Source organism: Colletotrichum chrysophilum, assembly GCF_026319265.1.
Source record: "Colletotrichum chrysophilum strain AFK26 chromosome Unknown scaffold_161, whole genome shotgun sequence".
NCBI classification, from domain to species: Eukaryota; Fungi; Ascomycota; class Sordariomycetes; order Glomerellales; family Glomerellaceae; genus Colletotrichum; species Colletotrichum chrysophilum.
In genome coordinates this window covers 48,626-64,267 of record NW_026517448.1, presented here as the reverse complement: position 1 = coordinate 64,267, position 15,642 = coordinate 48,626, and the positions used below count along the sequence as shown (strand labels likewise).

Genomic DNA, 15,642 nt, shown 5'->3' with positions numbered 1-15,642 from the left:
AAAAAAAAAGAAACGACTCAAAGGTTTGGCATTATTGTTTTGATAAGTGCTTTCGCGATGACTTTGGCCTTCGGTGTTGGCCTTCGGTGTTGTCCTTCTTCCTAGAAAGGCCCATTTAGGAAGGTGTGAACAGCTCTTGTGTCGCACGTGCCAATGCGTCATCACGCTGCACTTCGGAAAAAACACGCGATTTCATGTCTGCAACAACAAGCTGAGAATACTGCCTCCCCTCAACAACCCTCAACAATAGTCCGATCAATGCTATCACACCTGTTCTTCCTCGTCACGTACTGCACTCTGGTCATCATGGGCGAGAAGTTCATCGTGGAGTTTGGCAGCAGCAAGGTGCGCTTTCCCCGCCATCGGAGCCCTAGTGTACCCGCTATCTTGATGCATACAGCTAACGGTTGCCTCTAGGACGCAGACAGAGAAGAGCTGATCGGAAAACTGACTGCCGATGAGAGAACCAAGGTCGTCAAGCGCTTCGACCACGCGATCTTCTCGGGCGTCGTAATCGAGACGGGCAATCACAACCTTGATACTCTTCGGGCACTCCCGAATGTAGGGAATGTCTGGCCATCGAGAAATGAGGGTCTCTTGACCCAGCTTGGGGGCTCCTAATTATGAAAGCACCAGAAGAGTCACGCAGGTAATACTAGGCACTTGCCATGGGACTAAGTGTATATCGCAGAGAAGTTCGGTAGCGATTACGCAGGGGCGGTCATGGGTAACGCGCCCTGGGAGAAATTTGGCCTCATTGCAGGGGTGGTGTGTGGTGAGTCAAAATAGGCCAGAGTCATCCAAAGTATAATTCTCTCACTCCGTCCATCGACATAACCTGAGCAAAAGTACCAAGACTGGATTTTGTTTGTTGTCGTTTAAAGCAACCAAATACTCCCGCTGTGTCTGCATTTTGATCCTCCTTCTGACATTATCTTATTTAACCACATGTATTGCTACTCAAAATGAAGACACAACAGATCATGGAACTGGCCTCGCGGCCCAAGTTCACGAGGGTGACACGGAGGATTAACTTATTGTGTCTTCCAACAGAGTGCCTATGCCAGATTTTGGACGAGGTTGTGGAGTACAGCGAAGAGAGTGACACCAACCTCCGGGATGCAGTCCGGCTTATGAGAGTTTGCAGTAAGGCAACCTGAATCTATGAATGACATGACATAAATCTGACAACTGTAGAGCTTTTCGAAACAGAAGTCATGGGGGCAATTTCACGAACAAGACTACTGAGAAGGATGCGAAAGAACCGCGAAGCCACCATCCTGCACCAAAGGGCTCAAACTACAGCCGGCAGAGCCTCCGCGGACTACAAACTCACGGAAAACGGTGATGCAAGTGCTTTCTTGGCGCGTTACATCTACCAACAGCCATACCAACACCTGCCGTGGAATGCGAACCTGTCGAGCGTCATAAACTCACTCGCGGATAAACTCATGCAACAGGATGGCAAAGATCCTACAAGAAAGCGAAGGTTTAGTTACGTACATGGCTTGTGTCTCTATGCCATTCATCCCCAGCCATCGCTGGCAAACATCACGACGCGATACGGAATATGGACGCTGTTTCATCCTTACTTTCAATCCGCCCTGTTCCCCTCAAAGTCTACAATCACCAAAGACACAATCGACAGCCTCTTACTTGTGGCCAAAATCTACCTCAGAAGATCTGACGTCGATAATATGATACTCTCAAAGATTCTCACACACGGACCAAAAGCTCTGTCTTCCTACCAACACATTGCGACGGGCGAGTCTTCCGATCATGCTGAACGAAAGAAACTGTCAAGGAAGAAGCCTCTGCTCGGCTCTCTTCTGGAGGCGGCGATTCGAAGTGGCAATCAGAACCTTGCCGCTCTCCTGGTGAAGTACGAGATTGACATGTCGCGGGGCAAAAGTTACAAGGCACCAGACGGCAGCAAGAAAAAGATTAAAAAGTACTACGATACCTACTTTTGTCGAATGGCACTCAAGTATGGGGATGTGGAGACATTCTCAGTTCTGCTTGAGTGCTCAGACGGTCGGATGCTGCGAGGAGAGTTCGCAGACTTGCTTATGCAAGTTGTATGCAATCGGCAAATGGACGCACTGCGACTTTTGCTGAACTGCCCTTATTCACTTCAGGAGCCTCCTGTACGAGACCCTGTTTGGAGATGGCGGTATCCGACGTACGGGCCGCAGCATCGAGGAGTAGAAACAGGCTTGGAGGAAGCAATATCCCATGGTTATGCGCAGATATTCGGCATGATCCTAGATTCTGCCCACGCAAATGATAGAACCTACTGGATGAGCAGATGGGAAAAGACTTGCAGCTTACCTTGGCTGTCTGCGGAACAGCCTGATGATGGGAGCTTTCCCATCGAGATCGCCGCCGAGTGCGGGGATGAGTCCAAGTTGACTTCGCTGCTGATTGGAGGCGCCAGTCCTTACGGGCCTAGTTTGAGGTGCGTCGAGGCATATGCGAAGAAAACAAAGCCTGGTTTGAGCATAACCCATCTCATGCCCATGGTATCTGCTGCGAAAAACTGGCATATCGGATCAGCTCTCATTCTGATCAAGGGTGGCTTCGCGTGTAGCGAGCAAGAGTGGTTACTTGTCATGGGCACCGCGATAACGAGTAGACGACATGTTAAAGGAGCCGGCGCTTTGAAAGGAGACGATGGAGAACGGGGACAGACTGCCCAACAACGAGACATGGTATTTTGGGAAAGGTTGTTCGATGCTATTACCATGGACCTCCATCATCTTGAAGATGACTGTCCGTGGTGTCGAACATTCCCAGTTTACATGGTCTCTCCCCTTGGGAGAAGTGTAAGAGCTGCGCGAGATTTCATCCGCACTGCTCTTCAGATCAGTGGCCACAAGGAGTTCGAAGCGCGCAGGGTCGATGAGACAAATGTATTGTTCACGGTGTGAATGAAGTAGTATGTACTACTCACATGTTCGGGAGCTCAGGTCTGTTTTGACAGAAACTGTTTTCAATTCTGCGTTTCTTTGATTGCTTGATGATCGGTGTACGGTGTCATATGATGTTTAGCATCCATGGATCCCTACGGCAGTCAGCCGAAATCATGATGTAGTAGTCGAGCGAGCCGGATTAAAACCAAAAGCATGAGTCCATTTTGATTACACGTTTTCGGAGAAAGCATTACTCCAAGGCTACCCGCCCTTATTCATGAGGTCATTTCCACTAACTACATCCAAGTCCCGATGCTCCACCCAACCGTTAAAGAAAGAACATAGTGAAAATCATCTAGATCAGATGAGCAATGTCGGAGACCCAACGCTTGTTCTTCTTCGCAGCCGCGACACCGCACTGGCCAGCAATCGCCGTGGTCTTTCCGTTGACAGCGCACTGTCCCTGGGCGTTGCAAGATCCAGCACCCTTGCCATCAGTGCAAGCCAGACCGGAGAACTGCGCGGCATTGGCGGGGGGTGCGGTAGCGGCGTTGCCGTTGTTCTTCTTTGCGTTGGCGTTGCCAGCATTCTTCTTCGCATTCGCATTGCCGTTGTTCTTCTTCGCAGCCGCGCCGGCGTTTGCGTTGCCGTTGTTCTTCTTGGCGGCGGCAGCAGCTCCGGCGTTGGCGTTGGCAGCCTTCTTCGCGTTGGCGTTGGCATTGCCCTTAGCAGCGGCACCCTTTGCCTTTGCACCAGCGGCCTTGGCGTTCTTCTTCTTCTTGGCTCGGGCCTCGAGATGGGCGGCGTCGTTTGCCACAAAGTCTTCGGCACGGACTTCGATGGGGAGGGCGACGTCGCTAGCATCGACGGTGGGGGCTGTTTTGGGTTGTTAGCCACAAGAAACACGGGGAAGAGTTCATCAAATGCACATACCAGAAAGAACGTTGCCAGCCAAGAGGCCGAGAGCAACAAAAGCAGCAGCGGAGAACTTCATGCTGATAGATTGGTGTGGGTTTTACGAGAGTAAACAATATGAGAGAGTGGACTCCAGGTCGTGTAATGAATGGTCGCTCGATTAAAAAGAGCCGCGCACAGCACGGAAAGAATGTAATAGTAAGAAGTTGAAGGAGTTATCCAGATAGACGCTCAAAGTGGGAACACAATCAAAACCTGGGAGACATCGCTCTTCCAGGTCTTATATCTTTTCGTCTCTTCATGTCCTCACAGCCATGGCTGCCACACTCTGAAACTCCGGATGGCGGCGTCACCTGAGCCTCGACACCGGTCAATACAGAACTCTACTAAGGATGAGTTTTTTGACTCGAGATGACAGCCCTGGAGCCTCATTCTGCTACAGGCACCTGTTCAGATGCCTGATCATCCCGTCACATCATTAGCTCAAACGAGGCTTATTGTGCCGCAGACTAGGATGGCCCCGGATCTACGGCACACGCGAAGCTCGGTTATGTCGGACTGCCTTGACCAGACTCGACCAATCCTGCCACAAAAACTGTCCGCATCGCTGTTTCAAGCTTTAAAGTTAATGCAACACACACTGCAATTGGGCCGTAGATGGGCACACTTTTCCGGGGTCCTGACGCTCAAGCACCCTCTTCAAGCCTCACGGACCCCCGCACTTGGGAGTTTCGCTGCGCATGATTTGAGAGAGGCCTGCCTTTTGACAAGAGGAGCTCCACAGGGATGAATGATGGAACCGTCTTTTAAGCTTGCTGCTACCCTTATTGGAATATTTTGATGCTTGTTTTTGGGTGGCCAGGGGATGGAGAAACCGCCCCCCTCTCAAACACGCGAGGTTCTAGGCGAGAGCTGCAGACTTGTTTGTGCCAAGAATGAACGGAAAAATTGGGCTCCCCCAGATGCCATGCATTATTCTCCGACTCCTGGCGGGCCTAGATCAGCCCCCATTCTGTGACCATCGGTGCCGCCGGCCACCGAGTTGCCTTCGATCTTTGCCATTTCGTCGAATTTGTCACGGAATGACTCGGGTAACATTGGGGACTGTTTAAGGGGATTCGGGATAAAAATATTAGAAACGCCCACCTCGATAAACGAATCATTCACACCAAACCGGCCTGCTGTTTTTGGTAGCGAGTTTACTGGTCTCAACCTGGACCCCTTTACTGATCTCATCTTGGATCCCTTTACTGAGGCTGATCGTCCAAAGCTGACTTACTGAGACGTCATTAATGCTCTCGAACCAGCTCAATAATTTCCTCCCAAGCATTTTTTACTATGAAGCTTCTACCAAGCTTTTGAGTCACATGAGCAATGTGCACTGCCACAATTTCAATGCTCGCTTTTTCTGCTGGGCTGCATTCTTGCCGACAGCTTCCAGATCGTCGCTCATCAAGCAGCTGGGGGCCTCGCACCCCTGCCAAGATCAACAGTGCTTGTATCAGCTTGCGGCAAGTTTTGCCGTACGATGAGCGCACGATCGCTGCACAGCGTCAGACGCAGAGCACAGCAATTATCCTGCAAGTGAATTTTGGAGCAAGAATTTGCGGCTTGGCTCATGATCTGAAGATCAGCCAGAAATTCTTACATGCGCAGACTGACGCCGATTCCATGGTTGTCCTTTTGCCAATCGCCGGTGGGCGGAACTGTTTGAGACAAAAATAGCCAAGACCATCTGAACTGCTTCCTCGAGCCTTGTGTGCCCAGTAACATCTAATGAACGGGAGACATTTCGTGAAGTATCACATAATACATATCGAATATTGCTTTGACCGATTCTGCAGCAGAAACGAGGGCCAAGGCTTTGCGGCTAGGCGAATGACGGGGGAATAGGTGAAGGGAGAGCCATTTCCAACCCTGGTCAATACGATTGTAACAGATGTCAGCCACGATGCAACAGTTTACCCCTACAACGGCTCCCACCAAGTCTGCTACAACTTGGGTCGCTTGGATGCTTCGGCAGCATGAAAGCATCCAATCTGGATTCTGATGCAAACTGAAGCTTCTGGTTCGCACTCAGTGAAGATTTTGGAAAATCAGACAAAAAAAGATCCTCGATTTGTTCTATGCTAACATTGCGTAGTGTGTGAGATTCACCATTGTATATTTGTACGCAACGACATTTCGCCAAAAGACATCAAAATTTAGGCTAAAGTATATGTGTGTTTCGTCATGTTATTCAAGTCGCGTTTGCCTCGATAAGCCGACAGAAAGCCACCACGTAGTTTGAGGCTGAATACAGCAAAGTCACAAAGAAAAAATTTGCGTGATGGATGTTGCCAAGATAGATTGTGCCAAGATGATCTTTCACCAGAAAATGGAAATCCAACCGCGGGTGACTCGGCACTTCTTGAATTCTACCGCTGCAAGGGCGGGAAGACATGTAGATCATCATGTCCATTTACCGAATGGGTCAGAGGACTCTCAACCCCGGATTTTCCTGCCTGAGATATCATAGGTCTGAATTTAGCCAGATTTGCACGATTGAATACCTCCCCTCAATGTAATTAACAAAATGTGAATTGAACGCGCGTCATGTAAGATCACACTTCACTAAATTTGATTTATCCATTGTTTTTTGCGTGATCACGAACTTGCGAGTGAAATATCTTGACTGTTGACGGCGCCAGAAACATAGCACCTTTGTAAATATAAAAGTTGATGCGCTGATTGGAATTCCTGAATCAAAATAACAATCATTGCAGCCTCTTGCTAACCTCCGTTACGCTCACTTCTCTTCCAATGATGGTCTCCTTCTCGAACCTCTTTGTGGCCGCTGCGGCTTTTGTCAGCGTCATTGCCAGCCCTACAGGCAGTGACGTCGTCAAACGTCAGTCGACGCCGAGCTCAACCGGCTATCACAATGGATACTACTACTCTTGGTGGACCGACGGTGGCTCCCAAGTCACTTACACGAACGGAGCTGGCGGCTCTTACAGCGTCAACTGGGGCGGAGGAGGCGGCAATTTTGTCGGCGGCAAGGGTTGGAACCCTGGTGGTTCTAAGTAAGAAGCATCACAACCAGTCTTGAAAGCTGTAGCTAATGGCTCCCGACTTAGGACGATTGAATACTCGGGAACTTACAACCCCAATGGAAACAGCGTAGGTGGTCATCTTGGTGTCATACCTGAAATAAGCACAACTAGAAGAGAGTAATGACGCGTTACATTGTCTTATGCTTTTAGTACCTTGCTGTGTACGGCTGGACCCAGAACCCGTTGATCGAGTACTACATCATCGAATCCTACGGCACGTACAACCCTGCTTCCGGTGCTACGAAGAAAGGCTCTCTGACGAGTGACGGCGGAACCTACGACATCTACGTCAGCACTCGCGTGCAGCAGCCTAGCATTGAAGGCACGGCAACATTCCAGCAATACTGGTCCATTGTGTGTCTCCTCATCCAACAACCTGAGAGTTATATACTAACAGTGTCGATTAGCGAACTGAAAAGCGAGTTGGGGGCACTGTGACGACTGGCAATCATTTCGCAGCTTGGGCTTCAGTCGGGTTGAATTTGGGAATTCACAATTACATGATTGTTGCCACGGAGGGATACTACAGCAGTGGTAGCGCCTCAATCACTGTCAACAGCCCCGCCTAAAGCTCAAATCCTCGAGTCGATATTAGGATGGTCCCTTATGACAGCACACAGAATTGCCTTCCGAGTCATCCGCAGTCGAGGCAGCGGTTTGCAAAGTCTCTTTCATGTACATAGTTGAATTATTTGATCTCGAGGTCATTGACAAGTTGACATAACCCTCTGGACGGTGTAGTCTCCAACCGCCCCGTTCGAGAGTAAATTTCGTGTGGACAGTGCATCAATTGACATCATCTTCAGTTGGAAGCTACAGGGAGCACCTGGTCAATTTGACAGCTACGGGATGGAGAAGGCCGTGTTTCAGGCTCCTCCAACAATAGAATATCTAGCCATGTCATACGCAGGAATATGTCCAGAGATCGACAATATATGTAAAGGAAGTTATTTCCAAATCCACCTACATGTACAAATGAAAGATGTCTGGGGCGTTGTTGAAATTCGTCCCATACCGGATGTCTGAACTTCAAAGTTCAGGTGACAGACAATGCACCAAAGTTCCGTCATATCCGTCAGGTAAAGATTCTGTGAGCTGTCAACCAGGTCGCATTTCACTGCGAGTCATTGTTGGCAGCCTCCTCCTGTTTCTTCTCGGCGATCGCGGCAGCTTCTTCCGGAGCGACAACGACGACCGGATCCGTAGTGTCAACATTCTCAAGCTGGGAAATGGCATCGGCGCGAGCTCTGCCGTACCATCGTCCGATGCTTCCCCGCTTTTCCACCTTCAAGTCGCGGGCCGCGGGAGTAGCGGCACAAACAGGAGTCTCGATGAAAACACCCGTCTGAGGGAACGGCTCCAGAGGACCCCAAACGTTGCCCGCATCATCGGCGCCGACGCCCTTGGTCAGGAACTCCATCTGGGAGAAGTCATACGAGACGGGGGGAACTCCAGGAACGTCCTGTTCTCCGGGTACCCAGACGTTGACAGGCTGCACGTATGTTCCGGCAGTGAGGTTGTTCTTGGTGACGCGAGTCTTCGCAACACCGTCAATCTCGGCAATGACGCGGTACTCTCTGGTGTATCTGAAGAGAATCTCGTTGCGGTATTCAAATTTGTTCTGGGCGTTGCGGCCTCCGCGGAGTCCCATGGAAGCGATGATCCGGTCGGAGGTGGTGCCGGTGCAGGGATCAACATCCATGGCGTAAAGTGAGACGGTGGCCCGATTGTTTGACACGAAACCGATAAACTGGAAGTGGATTATATCAGCACCGACATGATGTCAAAGACGGTTGTCAAATGTAAGCTTACTCGAGACTCCGCAATCTCTGCGTTGGGGCTGGGGTTGTCAATTCCCAGAAGCCCAAGCTCCATACGAACATAGACAATATCGCCAAGGGTGTTGATCTGCACGTTTTGAGCAACAATGCTGAATGCAATAACCTCGCTGCCTCGACGGAACCCGGAGAATGTGATAAAGTCGCCAGCTTGGAACGGCGCCATGACCAGAGGGTCCGGAGCAGTGCTTTTCATGGTTAGTTGACGACTTCCATAAGCTCGACAGAGTACTTACAAAGTGCCAGGGCCGACGAAAGGGCGGTTGGTCAACGGGCAAAGCGGATCATTTTCGTTCCTAGGAATGCACATGGGGAAGCCAGAGAAAGACGTGATACTGGGGCTCTGATCGTCGGCAGTCATGAGCGGTGCGCCAGTGAAGCCCTTGGAGAAGACAGCGTTGGGATCAGAGATGCGCACAGTAGGACCGTTCTGGATCTTGAGACTTCCGTCCGCAAAGTCAACGGATTCGACCCAGCCACTGCTCAAGCCTTCAAAAAACTCATAGAGCTGAACTTGTGCAACTCGGGGTTCTCCGTTGATGCTGTTTCCAATAACCTAATACAAGTTGTGGTCAGTCAATCCGTTATTGATACATGTGGGGGACTGGACTTACCAAAGTCTCATAGCCAGCGAAGTCGGCCTTGTTGGCGACGAACTCCTTCCAAGGAACCCATGCAGCAGGAAACTGCACCAGAAGGTTCTTGGGAACGTTCATAGTGAAGCCATTGACAACAATGGTGCCGCCGGTGTTGAAAGTGTCATCTGTAGCAATGGCATCTTCGAGAGCGCCCTGAACCCAGATTGGCGATTCTTGAGCCCACACAGGGGTAGAAAAGAGAGCCCAGAGGGCAAGGAACAGCTGAAGATAGTGCATTGAAGGCTAGAGACAAGAGACTGAGGAGCCAAGAGAAGTTGAGGGTGGTGATACCAAAAAGTTCTCGTTCTACCACGGGCTTCTTGGCCCATTTATCATGATCTTGATCACTACGAATTGAATCACCGTCAGTCCCCCCTTTCGCTAAATTTGCGTTTACTCTTTTGAGCCATCTCCGAATCCTCCATAACTTTTGCTCACGAGATTACTTCAAAGCGAATGTCAGTTCTGCGTGACGCCCAAGATTGATCTCGCTTCAACGTTGTTGACCATTGCCAAGGCGAACTATTGCGCTGAGTTGCCTTTGAAAATGGACTGTCTTGGCTCTCAAGGAGGCAAAAAACGTTTTCTCTTAGCAAAGCACATATGCACTCAATGGGACCCTGCAACGTGACGCTGGGCAATAGCCGTTTTGTTCCCCGGAAGAGCCGGTGCGGACGCCGGTGAGCAATGAGGACGAGGCCTCCGACCTTCCCCCGAGACCGGTCAACCAAGGCGTGGCTCGGAAAAGCCATTTCGGTTCATCCCTCTGTCATAGAACGGTCTAGTCGCCTGTGAAGGCACTGGGAAGACTGCAGATACCCCATGCCCAACTCCATGTTCGCTAGCCTCCTGGAATCGTGACCCTCTGCCAAGATGGAGATGTATCCATCTTGGGCGAGCCATTTTTGAACGCGCGATGCTCGTGACAACCCGAGCAGAAATTCAACTTGTGGCGCTCCCTTTCTCGCAGTAAACAGTAAGTGTATCGTGAGAATCCCTTGATCTGGACCCACCCAACGCATCTCAACTGCATGGTGTTGTCACCGGGACCGATTCCGCGCCGCGCGCTACATGTCTATAATTGGTGACATATGCCGGATTGGTGCTCGGGAGAAAGGGGAGCCGAGTCGTCAATACCTGCCTGCCCAGGATCTTGATTCAGAAACCCCTGGAACGGAGTTCATAGCAACCGGGGGAATGCAACCCAGCCTCCTGGGCCGGCTTAGACTGCTGGTCATTGCTGCACGTTGCAACTTGAACGTTGTCACTCGAAAAGTAGGATCGTGGGACGGCAAGAAAGAGGCTCGTAACAGGAGGCTCCTGAACGATCCCTGCTCAGGGACGCATTTTAGCAGGAAATAGGGAACCCCTCATTGGTGGTGACAGGGATCTCTTGACCTCATTTAGTCGCCTAAACCTTCGTCCCCAGAAGGTATCCAAGCGCAGCCACATGAGTCTCAGCCATACTTTGTCAAAGTTTGCCCATTGCACTTTGGATACAGTTCTGTTACCTAGCCAAGAAGATCAAGTCACGAACTACGGATGAAAGTGAAAGATCATCATCAGACGAGATGTCATTTTTCTCTCAGAATAGATAACAGCGCAGTTGCAAATCATCTCAGTCCGTGCATCTTTTGCTAGACGCTACTCAAACAGATCGGGGTTCGCTCCGGTTCCCCTGTTCACATGCAACAGTCGCAGGTTTTGCCGACAAACAGGATTCTTCGCTAGTCAAAACCTGCCGTTCCTCGAGGTGATGCTACATCTTGGCAATTGCCACCATCACGGTCCAAAGGTCTGCTCCTCCTCAGTCAGAGCCAACTGCTAACATGGATACCGTATTCGTACATAGACGGCTTGCATCACGACTCATCACGTTCCAGCCATGACTGATACTTACGCGATAATCCACAACTGCACGTCTGGACAGGATTAGTGGAACCGTGCGTCGTGGGCTCTCCAGGCCATTATCCCGATTCGGGCAAACAATATGGAACTCCCCGCGTCGACCCTCCACCTGGAGCCTCCCCGCGTATTTCATGTGGAAATCGTTGGACCTGACAAGCCCTTCCCGCCAAGAACTACCGTAAAAATGGGTCAAATGGCTGCCTGCTTTACCACCTTCCTTTCTGAAGGCTTCGCCGCAACCCTCATAGGCATATAGAGTTCGGCTCCGTATGCCAGCCGGGGCATTTCTTCCAACTAGCCACGGCTAACGTAGGGTACGGGCCGGATGCGGCGTGATATAGTTGCAGTCAAGATGCATGACACGACCTAATCTTCACCTGAATGGACACGCTTGGCGGCAAGGAGGCAGGTTTTCACGAGTCGCCACCGGCAGCTGATGCTGTCTAAGCACGTGTCCGCAGAAAACCAGTTGCTTGGTAATTTTTGCTTTTGATTCCGTAAGTAGCCAAGTGATGCCAATTCTGCTTCCGTGTAATACCATTTGCTGTGGAAGGCTGTGTATGCGAGGCATGCAACAAGGCGCATATTGTCACAAATCTTTCCAAGTACCCCTCAATCGAGAGTACAATGATGGCAAAGTTGTAATTTCATCGAAATTCAAAGAATGCCCCGAATTACCGTTGCTAGCCCGGGCTCGGGTAATAGGGGCTCAACCGAAGCACGTTGGAAATGCCTTCGTGGCTTGGATCCCCCCTGAACCGTGCGTGGCATTATCCCCCTCGACTGTCCACGAAGGAGTCAATACCCTTGACCCCAGCAGAACACTAATGGCTTTTGCAGCGGTCAATATTGCGGGATTTAGTCAGTCTGGGGTTGGCTAGCCGCGCAAGCAGTCGGCAGTATTCAAGAACATCAACCAACCACCGGCGAGCAGGCAGCCTCAACGGACCTAGCACGATGTCACCCGGATCGTCCCCATCCCAAAGACCACGCAACTTCACGTTAAGATCGATGGTTCATCGTCTCTTTAGAGTGCTTATCAGCATGGCGCTCGTGGAGGTGCGGGTAGGTTAGTCAACGGTTGGACTTGTCTTGGCAAGACTCAGGACTAGGTAGAGGCTGGAGGGCATGCCCACCCTTATTGGGCTGTATTAATCGCAAAAGAGAAAGCCTTGAGCCTCGGTCTGGGACTCGTATGGATACGAGTGCAACATCGAATCATGGGATTCAACGAAAGTCTCTCCGACGACATGTATCCACATCCTTTGCGTGATACTGGCTGCATGCCGTGGCCGTGCTGCAGCATGGCGCGTGTTGCTCCGTTGCTTTGGGTGACAGGCGATTCGTGACGAAGTTGCAAATGTTACAACAGGCAATCCTTCAATTTCTCCAGAGCTGTCGTAGTCGATTTACAGTGCTAAGTTCAGAGTCGTAAGTGAAGTGACCGTATCATGGCCACTTCAACGACACCAATCATCGACAACACATGTTTGCGAGTAGTCGCAACACAGAAATCACTGAGCCCCTAAGAATTCCCCCACTACTCGAATACCATTCTGTCTTTACTGACGTCTTTGACTTTAAGGTTCCATTTACCAAGACAATCATCTCGTTAACCGCGGGTGTTCTGTGCCATCGCTGCAAGGGAAGCTTCTTGGCAAGGGGCACTCATCCTCCATGCCGGAGTCAGTCATACCTGGCGCTGGTATAACAAGACTTACAAGCAACATTAATGTGGCTAGCATCTCGTACTGCAGAAAAGGGAAACCCGGACAGACCGCCATACTGGTGGATCTTGCTGTCACATTGCAGAGCCATGACAAAAGTTTGTGCTGCCATGTCGACTCCATCACGACCGGAACGGCGGCCCAGATTCCTACGAGATTGAGGGATTTCGAAGAATCATGCGACACATCTGCAAGAGAAGACAGCAGTCACAGCGGCTATTAATTTCCTATCAGAGCATGGAGCGCGAGCAAAGCGTGGGATGAAGCACATGTCAAGTGGAGAGGCTGGAGGGGAAACGGACGATATCGGATCTCAACTGCAACTTGATGATTAGCATGCGTCTAAGGGTTGTCTTTTCCGCCAGCTTCCAAGATATTTGCATGCTTTTCCGTCGACGGACAACGAAGTGAAGTCAGCCATCATGATTTAAGGCTAAGGGTATCTCCTATGAAGACTTACTGGAAACGAAACCAAACAACATCACACTTCAATCTTCTGAACACCTTCAAACATTAGCATCAGCTTTTGTCAGTTTGAGTGGTCAAGCAACATTCATCATGCGTTATCAACTCGCTATCGCAGCCCTTCAAGCTGCCGTCTCTTTCAGTTCTGTAAAGGCGCAGAACTCTTCTTTCAGTGAGACACACGTCTCGGAGATTCCCGAGTCAGAGGTCGTTGCTCTTGCTCAGATTGTTGAAGATGACCCTGGAGATGTTTTCACTCTTCAGAAGGACTGGTTGAGTCCAGAGTATGCTTTGATCTATAAAGTTGCTCTTCCTATCCCTCCAGTCAAGGAGCCGACCAAGTAAGGGCAATCCACAAAACGCTAGTCTTAGTGACGATGCATCTAATATGAAAATAGGAAAGTCATCAGTCCTGTCACTGGAAAGGAAATCTGGTACTATGAGTTGGAGATCAAGCCTTTCAGTCACCAGGTCTATCCCAACCTCCGTCCCGCCACTCTTGTTGGCTACGACGGGATGTCTCCTGGCCCCACTCTGATCATCCCCCGCGGCACCGAGTCTGTGGTTCGTTTCATCAACAACGCTGCCCGTGAGAACTCTGTTCATCTCCATGGATCCTACTCCCGTGCGGCCTTTGATGGCTGGGCGGAGGATATTACCAATCCGGGAGAGTACAAGGATTACTACTACCCCAACCAGCAGTCAGCCAGAACGCTGTGGTATCATGATCACGCAATGCACTTGGTGAGTCATTAAGCATGTTTCCCAAAGGATACCAGAGACTGACTCTTGACAACTCAGACCGCCGAAAACGCATACATGGGTCAAGCTGGAGCTTATCTCATCAGCGATCCGGCCGAGGACGCTTTGAACTTGCCTACTGGCTACGGCGTTTATGACATCCCTTTGGTTCTCACTTCCAAGCAGTACAACGATGACGGAACACTGTTCTCGACCGTTGGGGAGAAGGACAGCTTGTGGGGTGATGTGATTCACGTCAATGGTCAGCCCTGGCCATTCCTGAACGTCGAACCCCGCAAGTATAGATTCCGCCTCTTGGACGCTTCCGTCTCTCGTGCATTTGCTCTTTACCTCGTCAACTCCAATGCTCCCAACGGCAAGCTGCCTTTCCAGGTCATTGCAGCTGATGGTGGCCTCTTGACCAAGCCTGTGCAGGTCTCTGATCTTGTGAGTAGATCTAGCCTATTGTTTTTCATCTCGCATTTTTAGTGTAGGACTAACCTGTTCCAGTACGTGTCTGGTGCTGAGCGGTACGAAATCATCATCGACTTTTCCAAGTACGCTGGACAACAGCTTGAGATCCGAAACTTCCCCAAGGCCGGGGGCGTCGGAGTTGAGGATGACTACCTGAACACCGACAAGGTTATGAAGTTCATCGTCGGCACCGCCGCCTCTTCCCCCGACACGTCCAGCGTTCCGGAGACTCTGCGAACTGTCCCATTCCCTACCTCAACCGGAAACGTCATCGACCATCACTTCAGATTCCACCGCACCAATGGTGAATGGCGCATCAACGGCGTCGGATTCGCTGATGTCGAGAACCGCATGCTCGCCAACGTTCCCCGAGGCACCGTTGAGATCTGGGAGCTGGAGAACAGCTCTGATGGATGGTCCCACCCTATCCATGTCCACCTTGTCGACTTCAAGGTCATTGCCAGAGATGGCGATCGCGGTGTTATGCCCTACGAGGCAGAGGGTCTCAAGGATGTTGTCTGGCTCGGCCGTGGAGAGTCTGTTCTCGTCGAGGCTCACTACGCGCCGTGGGATGGAGTCTACATGTTCCACTGCCACAACCTGATTCACGAGGACAGTGACATGATGGCGGCATTCAATGTCACCACTCTTCCTGACTGGGGCTACAACGAGACCACTTTCATTGACCCCATGGAAGATCGCTGGAGGGCTAAGCCTTACGTCATGGCCGACTTGCGCACCCGCGCTGGCCCCTTCTCCGACAGCGCCATTGAGGAGTCGATCCAGTTTATGGCCAACACTGAGGCATACAGCAAGATTGATGAAGTCAATGACGCTCTCGAGCAGTACTGGTCATCTCACTGATTGATTCAGCCTCTGAACACATTCATGAAACAGTTTGAACGGTTTCGTTTTCTTTTCTTGTCTAC

At 50.7% G+C, this 15,642-nt stretch overlaps 5 protein-coding genes across 5 annotated transcripts; 3 read left to right on the top strand and 2 right to left on the bottom strand.

Moving 5' to 3' along the window:
* Positions 1 to 306: 306 nt before the first annotated feature.
* Positions 307 to 621, top strand: COL26b_012067 (uncharacterized protein; the record flags this gene model as incomplete). Its single annotated transcript, XM_053184719.1, has 2 exons — positions 307 to 345; positions 418 to 621. The coding sequence occupies 2 exons, from the start codon at positions 307 to 309 to the stop codon at positions 619 to 621; spliced, it is 243 nt and encodes an 80-aa protein (XP_053031349.1).
* Positions 622 to 3,267: 2,646 nt separating this feature from the next.
* Positions 3,268 to 3,906, bottom strand: COL26b_012066 (uncharacterized protein; the record flags this gene model as incomplete). Its single annotated transcript, XM_053184718.1, has 2 exons — positions 3,268 to 3,788; positions 3,846 to 3,906. 2 exons carry the CDS (start codon positions 3,904 to 3,906, stop codon positions 3,268 to 3,270), a joined length of 582 nt encoding a protein of 193 aa, XP_053031348.1.
* Positions 3,907 to 6,632: 2,726 nt separating this feature from the next.
* COL26b_012065 (uncharacterized protein) lies at positions 6,633 to 7,337 on the top strand (the record flags this gene model as incomplete). The annotated part of the gene is made up of 4 exons (XM_053184717.1): positions 6,633 to 6,892; positions 6,947 to 6,989; positions 7,073 to 7,280; positions 7,330 to 7,337. 4 exons carry the CDS (start codon positions 6,633 to 6,635, stop codon positions 7,335 to 7,337), a joined length of 519 nt encoding a protein of 172 aa, XP_053031347.1.
* Positions 7,338 to 8,036: 699 nt separating this feature from the next.
* On the bottom strand, positions 8,037 to 9,635 carry COL26b_012064 (uncharacterized protein; the record flags this gene model as incomplete). The annotated part of the gene is made up of 4 exons (XM_053184716.1): positions 8,037 to 8,672; positions 8,735 to 8,948; positions 8,997 to 9,316; positions 9,375 to 9,635. 4 exons carry the CDS (start codon positions 9,633 to 9,635, stop codon positions 8,037 to 8,039), a joined length of 1,431 nt encoding a protein of 476 aa, XP_053031346.1.
* A 3,956-nt stretch (positions 9,636 to 13,591) lies between these two features.
* COL26b_012063 (uncharacterized protein) lies at positions 13,592 to 15,577 on the top strand (the record flags this gene model as incomplete). Its single annotated transcript, XM_053184715.1, has 4 exons — positions 13,592 to 13,839; positions 13,897 to 14,242; positions 14,300 to 14,686; positions 14,750 to 15,577. The coding sequence occupies 4 exons, from the start codon at positions 13,592 to 13,594 to the stop codon at positions 15,575 to 15,577; spliced, it is 1,809 nt and encodes a 602-aa protein (XP_053031345.1).
* Positions 15,578 to 15,642: the final 65 nt, after the last annotated feature.